General features: G+C 58.4%; 1 protein-coding gene across 1 annotated transcript; it reads left to right on the top strand.

Moving 5' to 3' along the window:
- Window positions 1-2,046: 2,046 nt before the first annotated feature.
- FKBP1A (FKBP prolyl isomerase 1A) lies at window positions 2,047-11,154 on the top strand. The gene is made up of 5 exons (XM_064391261.1): window positions 2,047-2,170; window positions 2,277-2,324; window positions 8,118-8,230; window positions 8,975-9,127; window positions 10,125-11,154. The coding sequence occupies exons 1-4, from the start codon at window positions 2,047-2,049 to the stop codon at window positions 9,101-9,103; spliced, it is 414 nt and encodes a 137-aa protein (XP_064247331.1). The 3' UTR covers window positions 9,104-9,127; window positions 10,125-11,154.
- The last annotated feature ends 56 nt before the right edge of the window (window positions 11,155-11,210 follow it).

Below are 11,210 nucleotides of genomic sequence, written 5' to 3'. Positions count from 1 at the left end.
ACCTGGACCTGTCCTGGGTCTGACCACCTGGACCCTGAGCAGCGAGGGGCTGGTCAAACCTGGCTGAGCTCCTTGCCCCAGCTGAAACACTGCTTGTGACCTTGCTGCTGGTAAGATGAGCAGGTTATGCCAGGGACTGAAAAAACCCCAAAAACGAACCAAAACACCCCACCCAGCGCGAGAGCTGTTGTGCCTGACGTGTGCAAGCGTGCCTGTGCCAGTGAGGCAAGGGCGCCAGCGTGGGCTTACATCCAGCAGCATTTTCCCCTTTCAGATCCTTGTTTATCACTAGTTCTTGTAGAGAGAGCAGGCCCAGCTCTCAGCAAAGACAGCATTACTAAGTAGAGATGAGAACATGCCCCTTTTTCTACCCTGTTGTTTTTCACCTTGACTCATGGCCTCACACATCTGCCTTCCTGATGTGGAAAGTCAGGGACCACTGGCACCATCAGTGTGTTGGAGCTTTAATGTAAAACATAAAGCTATGGCACCAAAAAAGAAAAAAAAAGACACCCTTGGTGTTTCAGTATTTAAAAGATACAAGCAAGGGACACAGGCAATTACAACTTGCTTCATGCTATTATCTGTTATTTTAAGAGCCTCCTCCTCTTGTGTCCCATTTTAATGCGCTTGCTGAGAATCCTGGCTTTTTATTAGTCTCTTGGCTGTCCTTGGAAATTCTCTGTTCCCTTGTGGAGGCTCAAGTTCACCTCCTTGAAGTAAAGAAATAGGACACTTTGAGGCAAAAATCCTGTGCCTGGAGTGATTCTTTTTTTGACCAAAAAAGAAAATAGTTGCTGCTATACCAGAAAAAAGTCCTTTTGAGTGTGGGATTGTTCAAACCTGAATATCTTCTGCCGAGCCTGTCCCAGTGATGCGGGGCCAGCACTGACCTCCATCTGCACAGTGGGGAGCAGCACCAATCACAGAATCATGGCTGGAAAAACCATTTAGGATCATCAAGTCCCAGCATGACCGAGGCCACTACTAAACCATGTCCCCAAAGTGCCACATCCACATGTCTTTTAAATTCCTTCAGGGATCATGACTCCACTGCCCTGCACAGCCTGTGCCAGTGTCTGATCATCCTTTTGAACAAATTTGCCTCAATATCCAACCTAAACCTCCTCTGGCACAACCTGAGGTGTTTTTTCTTGTCCTGTCCCCTGTTCCCTGGGAGCAGAGCCTGACATCCACCTGGCTGCTCCCTCCTGTCAGGGAGTTGTGAGGGTGAGAAGGTTCCCCCTGAGCCTCCTCTTCTCCAGGCTGAGCCCCCTCAGCTCCCTCAGCCTCTCTGGTGCTCCAGCCCCTTCCCCAGCTCCATTCCCTTCTCTGGACGTGCTCCAGCCCTCAATGCTCTCCCTGAAGGGCCCATTACTGATGCCAGCACTCAAGGTGCCGAGCAGTGCCAGGCACGGGGGACGGGCACTGCCCTGGTCCTGCCGGTCACCCTGGGAAGGGCACAAGGCAGGACACCGCTGCCCTTTGCCACTGGGGTTCCCAAGGAGCCCTGGCTCGGCACTGCCACCCTGACTGCATCCACTTCACCGCAACAAAGAACAGGATGACAGGACATTGTCTTAAGATGCACCAGGGGAGGTTTAGGTTGGACATTAGGTGACATTCCTTCACAAGAAGGGTGATTAGACTTCGGAATGGGCTGCCCAGAGAGGCGATGGAGTCACCGTCCCTGGAGGTGCTCGAGGGAAGACTGGACGTGGCGCTCAGTGCCCGGCTGTAGCTGACATGGTGGTGCTGGGGCAGGGGTTGAACTCGCTGATCTCAGAGGCCTTTTCCAGCCTCGCTGGTTCTGTGGTGGGCCACGCATCCCGCGGCCGTGCGGGCTGGAAATGGCGATAAGGGGGCAAAGCTCTCAGGGCCCCGCGCCCGCAGGGTCCCTCACGGCCGGGCCGCGTTCCCCCGGCAACGCGCGGTGCCGAGATGGCGGCGGGCGGGGGGGCGGAAGATGGCGGCGGCCAGGGCGGCACCGCCGGGCGGGATCTATGGAAGGTCGGGCGGGATCTGTGGAAGTGACGGGCGGGCTCTATGGCGGTGGCCGCCGCGGCTGCGCACACGCGGCCCCTCCTCCGTCGGGCTGCGGGCGCTGCGGGTGCGAGCGGCACCGGCACCGGCATGGGCGTGCATGTGGAGACCATCGCCCCCGGCGACGGTGAGCCGCGGCGAGCCCGCGCCCCCCCCACCCCTCCTCCCCGCTCTCCCCGCCGGTCCCGGTGCGGGTCCCGGTGCCGCGGGGTGATGGCGCGTGTTTCCCGCAGGGCGGACGTTCCCCAAGCGCGGCCAGACCTGCGTGGTGCACTACACGGGTGAGTGCGGGGCGAGCCCGGCAGCGGAGCGGCGGCAGGGTCGGACCGGCGCGGACGCGGCGGGAGCGGGGCCCGCCGATCCCCCCGCCCCGGCTGCCTGCAGGGACCCCGGGCGCGGCGGCTCGGATGGGCCGTGGGGAGGAGGGGGTCCGGGCCGCCCGGGGGCCTTTCCCGGGGGCGCGGGTGAGCCCCGGGGAGGGATGGAGGTCCTGTCGCTGCCCTGTGGGGAGGTCCCGTTGTCCCCGTCTTTCCCGCAGCCTTTTCAATGAAGGGGCCTTTGCCATACGTATCCAGCGTTCTTTCTGGGGGTGCGCCGGGGAACCACCCAGAGGGGACCCGGGGTGCAGGCAGGGGGACCCGGGTGGAGCCCTGGGGGTCCCAGGGCAGCCGAGACCCGTGGGCTGTGGGGCGGCCGGGCTCGGAGCCCTCACGGACCCCACGAGTCACCCCCCGCGAGCTTTTGGGGTCGGCGTCTTCAGAGTGGGGTCCCTCCTGCCACAGCTCCCTGCAGGAGTGCAATCCCCCTGCAGTCCTGCCCCAGTCCCTTCTCCCTTGTAGGGTGACACCAGGGGTACCCATGGGGCCACCCAGACCCGCATCCTGGGGTTTTTTGGGGGGACCCTGGTGCGGGTAACCAGGGTGCTGTTGAGTGGTCGGGGTAGTGCTTTGATGAGGGGATGCCCCAAAGCCAGGGAGGGTAATGTCTTCCAGCAGCCTTCTGCAAGCTGGGGTGGGAAAGAAACCAACCTTAGGACCCCAAAAATGCTTTGGGGATCACTCTGGGGGCTCTTGTCCCCCTGGGCTGCCTTTTGTACAGCGTTGGCTTATTGGCATGGTAAAAACGAGTTAATGACTCATTTGTGACCGTTTTTGCTAATAACCAATTCCCCTTCCCGCCCCAGTGCTTTCCACCTCCCCCTGCTCCCCTTGGGGGGCTGGGGTTGCCCCTCTCTGCAGAACGGGGCCCGGCCTGCTGGGCGGGCTCGGCGGGCATCCAGCCCATCTGCTGCTCCTCCATCTCCCCCGTCTTTCCCGTTCCCTCGTCAGCAGGGAGAGGAAGCAGCTTGGTCTGCCCGGCCGCCCCGTTTCCTCCGCCGGTGGAAGAACAAAGAGAGGCTGGCAGGCAGTCAAGTGGCTCCCGGTGGGCCAGTCCTGCCGCCTGCCAGCCCTTCCGACTCCCAACCCTCCGGCTCCCCGCGCCGGCTCTCCCCTCCTGCGGCGCTGCTGGGGCTTGGCTGTTCTCCCCAGCCCCGTCCCCCACCCTGGCAGAGCTGTTTGGGGGTCACCGGCATCCTGTCCCCACGTCATGGCTCTTCAGGCAAAGTGCTACGTGGTGACTTGCTCACAACGGACCCTCCCCAGCAGCAGTGATCTGCTGCGGCTGGGAGAGGTTGTCTAATTTATTTTATTTTATTTGTTATTGTTGTCTCCATTTGTCCTTTATCCCCACCCCCGTTGTGTCTGCAGGCAGCCCCTGCCCCTCCCGCCTCGGCAGGCAGCAGGAATCAAACACCTCCAGGCCCTGATGCCATTTCCCTGTGTCGGCAGCGCAGTTCCTGCAGCCGGCTCTGCCAGAGACAGGAGCGGGGCTTGGCTCATGGGAAACCTTACAAACCCTTGATTCCCAGCCCAGTTGCAGCCCTCACCGATCCCAGAGCAGCATCAGGGATGGTGGCAGTGCAGTGCTGGAGGTGCCGAGCTCCAGGACTCCTTGCAGAGCCCTGCGTTGGCTCCGTCCCCAGCTGCCCTTTGCTCCAGTGCTGGGGAGATCCAGCCTGTGGTGTGCAGGAGGCAGCTCTCCCTGTGCTGGGTTATGGATGCACAGTTTGGGTAAAAACCACTTGGGGAAAAAAACAGTGATCCGAGGGTGAGGGACTGTGGGGAGCCACCTTGGTCAGCCAGCAGCCTGTGCCTAGGCTCCTGCTCCATGGGGCATGGCCCTGCTGAGAGCATCCCAGAATGGACAGACAGCCCTGGTGTGCAGAGGAAAGAGGTGGAGAGAAGAGCAACCTCCTTAGAGATGCCAGTTGCTTATGCTGGGGTTGCAGAGATGGAAATGTATGGAGCTGGTGGAATTGAACCTGTTCTTCCTCCTTCCTTCCAGGTCTTGGGGCTTTTTGTGGAGAGCTTGTGCCGTGGGGTGTCCAAAAGAGCCTTTGATGTGAGGTCTGCTACATAGGGTTCTTAAAGGGACTAAATCAAGGATAAAGTTGCCTGATGGGCCCAGTGTGTTCAGCACACTTTGCTTGCAGCAGCTGGCATAGAATGGAACAGAGTGTGGGAGTGGATCAGTGGATTGGGGGCCAACAAAGCTAAGCCCCTCTGAGTCAGAGCATGGAGCAGAGTGGGGCTGCTGGGCAGCTGGGGGTCCTGCAGTGCTGGTGCCAGGGGGACTGGGTGTGTGGGGAGACAGGGCACCCCACTGTGCTTCAGGAGGGGAAATGAGGGGCTGTAGTCATTCTGGGGAGTGCCAGGACAGGAACAAGTCTGACACGCGTTGGCCAAACGGCTTTGTCTGAGTGGCAAAGCACACTCAGCCTGTGGGGTCTCTGAGGGAGTTAGGCTCAGAGCAGAGATGGATACTGGAGGAACCTGCCTTTTTCTCCAGCAGGATAGCACTGAGGGGACTGCTGTCCTCCCTAGCACCTGTGCACAGTCCCTGGGGCAGTGGTGCTCCCCTGGCTGCTCTGGGTGCTGCCCTCGATGCTCTCCTGCTGCTCAGCAAACATCCTGTGGTCATGAGGTGTTTCCTCTCAGTGCATGCGACTGCCGGCCCACGGGTTGTGGCAACTGTGGGAGCTCAGTGCTGTCTTCTGCACCCTCTTCCCTGCCTGCACGGGGGTCCTCTGTCCTGCCAGGCTTCAAGAATGGTGGGCAAAGCCCTCTCCCCATCCACCTGTGGGTGATAATGGGGTGGGCTTGAGTGATGAGGCGTGCTGGTGGAGGCAGGATTGAACCTCATCCAGGCATCCCTGCCCTGAGCAGAGGTTTGGAGCATGCTGGGCATTCCAGGGCTTCTGGGAAGGGTTTTCCATCCTGTCCCAGCTGGAGCAGAGGTGCCTGCCCCACTGCTCTGGTCTCTTCCTGCCTCTCCTTGGGAGGCTGGCTCTGTGCCAGAGCCCCTGGGCAATGGCCGTGCCAAGGATCGGCACTGAGGAGGGGATGGAGGGGTGCGGGCGGGGCTCCGCAGCCCCGGCAGAACCCGACCCGGCAGGTTTGTCCCAGGGCTGACTCTGCCTGCTCCAGCACCGCTCTCCGCCGCCTCTGCCCGCCCAGGGGGCCCGCAGCCAAGTGGCACGTTGCAGCCGGCGTCTCCCAGCTCCTGCCTGCCAAGTGTGGCAGAGACCTGGCAGGGCCACGCTGGGGCTGTGCTCCAGAGCCCCACTCCATCCCATGGCTGCTGCAGCCTCAGCTGTAGGGCTCTCTGTTCTTCCCCATTGTGATTCCCTGAGACTCCTTGGGGTCTGCATAGACCAGTTGGGATCTCTGGAGGCTCAAATCTTTCTGGGTGGGAGCCAGGGCGAGTGGGTCTCCATAATCCACCTGTGTGAGCTCTGCCCTTCTTGCAGGACTGGGAGTGACAACCACGGAGCCCTGTCAGGGGCTTGGATAAGCTGGCATGTGCCAGGGGCTGTCTGCTGCTGCTGGGGCTCTGCTGGGGTAGCTGCTTTTGCCAGAGGATGCTTTTCCTCCATAATAGCTTTAAGATCTTGTTATCTCCTTGCTCAGGGATGGCAGGGATGAGGAAATGGTTGCTCATACTTGTCCAGGGCTGGAGAATTCTCCCAGGAGGCTTGTGGGCAGAGGAAGTGCCTAAGATGAGGATGCAGTCTCTGAAGGATTGGAGCCTCTTTGTTTTTTTCCACTGGCATGATGGGGGAACATGGCCAGGCTTCCACATATGACCTTCTCCATCCTGGTTCGGGAGAGCTGAGTGATCGATCCCCCAGGCTGCTGCAACCAGCACAGTCCATCAATCCCTCTCTTCTGCAGCCGGGGAGCTGCCAGCTCTGAAGCACTTCCTGAGGCTGGATTGGGACAGGTGAGCTTGGCAGTGGAGTCGGGCAGTGCCATCCACTCCTGCCCAAGGTTGGCAGCATCTCCTGCACTGCTGCTGATGCCTCTGCATTCCCTGGTCAGGACATTGAACGTGATGCACTTCTGCAGGCTGCAGATCCCTGGGAGCATCCCAGTAGTCCCTGCTTGCTGTGACAAGCAGCAGGTTGTGCTGCGTGGCCCCTGGGGATTTTCCTTGGTGGATGTCCAGGGAGAAGGGTGGCAGAGAGCTGTCCTCTCTGTCCCTCCTCAGCCACCTCGGCCCCTTGCTGCCCTGGAGGGCTCGGAGCCGAGCCGGGGTCAGCTGGGGCCGCAGGCAGGCAGCGCTGCTGGTGCCAGCCAGCATGGGCTGCCCCTGTCCCTGCTGCCAGGCGGGAGCAAGGCCAGGGAACGGCAGCGAGGAGCAGTGCCAGGCGGGCTGGAAGCAGGTTCAGCAACAAGAGGTTTATCCTGGAAGGAGGAAATGAGAGAACTCCAGATTTACTATTCCAAAGTCCAGGGCTGCAGCGTGACCGGCTGAGCTGACGCTCGACACACTGGACAAGGGATTTTTGCTGTCTGTTAAATTAAAAACTTAATTCTACTCCCTGAGAGGAGCCTGCAGGTCTTGGTTCTTGTTGCCTTTGCAAAGGTGATGTATTTTCTCCCATTCCCTTCTTTCCATCCAACATTTCCCATCCCTGTTCTGCTGGTCCCTGTGTGCCATTCCCTCTGGTCACTGTGCAAGCAGGGGCCGAGCTCCCCCATCCCATCTTTTTCACAGACACATTTTCCCTTGCACACATGCCGTGGCAAAGGGAAGTCAATCTGCCCCATGCCATCTCAAGGAAATTTGTTTTTTTAAGACTGTAGAGCAGTTTCCAGTCAGGATAGCAGGATTTTCAGGCTGTTTTGGGAGGTGAAGAATTGTTTTGGAAGAGTTTAATTTTGCTCTTATCACACAGGGTTTATTGTACAGGGCACTGGCTGTGGTAATGTAGAGCTGGAGCTGCCTTACAGGAGTTGACTGGTGGAGTTACTGCTCCTATAAGGCAGCGCCAGCTCCAAGATTCCCCAAGAAGGTCAGGCAGGGAGCAAGGGAGGGGAGGAAATTCCTCCTTAGCTCATCTTGGGGAGTTATATTTAGCTCTGGGGATATCAGCCTGGCTCAGCCCGTGCTGGGGAATGAGGGCTGTCCCAGGCACATGCATCCAGCACTTGGTGCTGCCTCTCCCCATTGTCATTCTTGGGTCTAGGAGGGATTTGGCTTAGATCAGCTGGGCACAGGCAGGGCTGGAGGCCAATCACAGCCTCCAGATGGGGCACTGGAGTGTCATCAGTGTTTTGGGTGCCTGGAGATAGAAGCCTGGTGAATGAGAGGTGTGTTTGCTGGTGGGATAGGAGGCACAAGGTCAGATCCTGCTGCCTGATGATAAATGGCTGTTGGTGGTGCTGCAAGGCAGGCAAGATTTTCTTCCCCTGTCCATCTGCTACCCTGTGTCAGTCCTTGGTCCTGGCCCAGAGGAGCACTTCTCTTTGTGCTGAAACAGTTAAGTGTCATCCTTCCCTGCCCTGGGATGGGGGATGCCACAGGGGTTTCCCCTCCTGTACAGGTGTTTCCTCGGGAAAAGGAGGACAAGCTGAGACACATCTTTGACTCAGAGCCATGTGACTGTCACCTGCTCGGGCTGCCAGGCCACAGCATCTCACATGGGCATGGCTCTGTCCCTGTATCACCATCTCCCTCTCTCTCCCCAGGTATGCTGGAGGATGGGAAGAAGTTTGATTCCTCCCGCGACAGGAACAAGCCGTTCAAGTTTGTGATGGGCAAGCAGGAGGTGATCCGTGGCTGGGAGGAAGGAGTCGCTCAGGTGCCTGGAGCTGCTCCGCCTCGCGCTCCCCGTGCCAGGCTGTGCCGCCGGGAGCTGCGGCGTGGGCAGGCATCGCTGTGCATGCAGCTCGTTCCCTCTTTTATTATTTCTTTATTTGATTCCCCTGTTCCACCCCCTCGGCGCTGGGAGGTGTGGGTGTGAATATCACCTTCTGCATTGCCACCTGCCAGCTGGCAGGAATGGAGCCGGGCCAGGCCCCAGCAACACCTACAGCACGCCGGTGACTCAGCGGTGACATTTCTGCACTGAGTTGGCTCTGAACGAGCACGGCGGGAGTGCTCGGGCCTCCCGGGCTCCGGAGCCCACGCGCAGGGAGGGCTGGTGGGCATGGCACAGCTCCGGGCTGATCCCACGCTGTGGGCACAGCACAGCTTCAGCTCCTGCCCGCCTGGCACTGCTCACTCCGTGCCGTGCTGGCAGCACAAGCACAAGGGTGCTGGTGGCTGGAGGGAATGGCCTGGCATTCCCTGCCCTCTCTTGTGTGAAGGGCATCTCGAGCCCTGCTCCTTTTCCAGCCCGTGCTGCCTGCCTTTTCCCTCTGACATTCTGTTCCTCTGCTTTGTGCAGTCTGAGTCTGTACTTTTGCCCAGTGTAGGGAAAACAGAGGGGACAGGTGTGTGTGTCCCTCCTCTGTCACTCACAGGTGTGTGTGTCCCTCCTCTGTCACTCACCTGGCAGTTGTGCCCATCTCCTGATGTCCCTGTGTTTCTGTCCCTGCCCCAGATGAGCGTTGGTCAGCGGGCAAAGATGACCATCTCCCCAGATTATGCCTATGGTTCCACTGGCCACCCAGGGATCATCCCACCAAACGCCACTCTAATTTTTGACGTGGAGCTCATGAAATTGGAATGACCCATCCCAGCACCCTGTCCTTGGGTAAGGAGGGGCAACTTCAGTCAGGGACTGTGTGGATTGAGGAGCTCAAGGCCCCTGGGTTTGATCTTTGGACAGTGTGGGGAGGTGGGATGGAGGCAAGGGGGGAGTGGGCAGTAGTGGGGAGTATGAGAAGGACAGAGCAGATCTCTGGGTAAAAGTTGCTCTTGGGAGTCTGGTGAGCTGGGGTTCTGATCACTACAGTGCTACATGCAAAGTTCCCAGCCTAGCAGAGCAGGTTTGTGTCCTGGAGGTGTTGTAGTGCCAGTTCTTTGTGCCTTGGGTTCTGAGTGTTGTTGCTGCACCAAGGGGGCTTGGCTGCCACACCCCCTCCTGCCTCTCATGCTGCCTGGGCAAGGGGCTGGTGGTGTGGGCAGGAGGCAGTGACTATGACCCAAGGGTTGGAGCATTTCTGCTGTGGAGACAGGCTGAGAACTGGAGTTGCTGAGCCTGGAGTAGAGAAGGCTCTAGGGGAACCTTGGTGCACTTTCCAGAGCCTAAAAGGCCTCCAAGAGAGCTGGAAAGGGACTTTACACAAGGGCCTGAAGTGACAGGGCAAGGCAGAACAGCTTCACACTGACAGAGGGCAAGGTTGCATTAGCTATTGGGGAGAAATTCTTCCTGTGAGGCTGGAGGAGCCCTGGCACTGGCTGTCCAGAGAAATTATGGCTGCCCCATCCCTGGAAGTGTCCAAGGCCAGGTTGGATGGGGCTTGGAGCAGCTAGACTAGTGGACAGTGTGCCTACCTGTGCCAAGAGGCTGAAACATGATGGGTCTTTAAGGTCCCTCCCAACCCAGCCCATTCTGTGATTCTGTGGGGCTCTGCTCTGGGGTGTGGGGTCTCCACGGTGTGGGCAGGGTGGGCTGTGCCCCCCTGTGATCAAGGCTTGACTGCTGCTCTGAGGGCCTGGTGTGTTTGTGTGGATGCTGCTGTGCCCTGGGCACATTCCCTCCTTGTCCAGCAGGCAGCTCTGTCACTGCCTCTCCTCTCTCCACACAGGTTTGGCACATGGAGGAATCCAGAATCTCAGCTTCAAGAAGAGTGCACATGACTTTGTACGGAGCTTTTCCTGATAGTCCACTACACTCATTGTATAACCTTACACCTTGATTGAATGCCTTTGGTCACTAAGCTTTGCGTCTGACTCTTCCTCCTTGTATCGTGTTTTTATGTCTTTTTAAACTATACACCGTAAACCTCAACTCTTTTTGGGTCAAGTTCTTAATCTTATTTTTGTTCCAGGTGTAGACTACGTTTTCCCAGTAGCACGCAGATGGGCTGACCTTAGATAGGAGTCATTTGAACAAAAGGAATCCTGTTAGTTACTCGTTTTGGTGCAGATTTATGATGTTTCCAAACCAGAAATTGCTGCTGCTGCAAAAGCCATAGCAGAGTGAGGTTGTTGAGGCTGAAGGGATGCAGAGAGCAAGGTAGCACTAGGATTGTTTATAGGAATTCTGCCTGGAGTGGGACAGCGAGGGAGCCTGGCCTTTCCCTGCTCCCTGGGGAGCATCACTGCAGGCATTGTGGGTTTGCTCTGGGGGAGGAGGGCCCCTCTGCCCCTGCTCCACCCTGCCATCTCACGGTGGGCCTGCCCTCCCCTCCAGACCACTTTTGGATTTAGGGAGTTGGGTTTCCACCAGAGCTCCGCCACAGCCTGAAAATCCCATAGCATGGAGCTTTCTTTAAAGAAAAAGGAAAACTGGACAAAGGGAAGGTGCTGTCTGCAGGGGAGGTGGTGGGAGCTCAACTCTACAAAAACACCTCTGTTCTCCTTCCCCGTGGAAAGGAACCATCAGCCCCCCCGTTGTCCCTGCTCTGAGCACACCTGCCCATTCTCTCCTGCCACCTGATGCTGGTCATCGCTGCTTGCCTGGTCTCACAGGACGCATAGCTGTCCCCTGTGCCCCTCCCTCTGCCCTGCCCAGTCCCTTGGTAACAGAAATTCCCGCCGGTCACTTCCTTCTCCGCCGCACAAAGGTATCCAGTTTATTATCGCAATAAAAACGCTTTATGCTGGCTTTTCTCAGCCCTGTGTCCTGGAGGTTCTTCCCTCGCTCGTCTGTTGCTCAGCACAGCTGGGGC

The sequence above is a fragment of the Passer domesticus genome, chromosome 16, assembly GCF_036417665.1.
Source record: "Passer domesticus isolate bPasDom1 chromosome 16, bPasDom1.hap1, whole genome shotgun sequence".
Taxonomy (NCBI): Eukaryota; Metazoa; Chordata; class Aves; order Passeriformes; family Passeridae; genus Passer; species Passer domesticus.
Note: the sequence above shows the minus strand (reverse complement) of the source record. Positions and strands in the feature narration are given on the sequence as shown.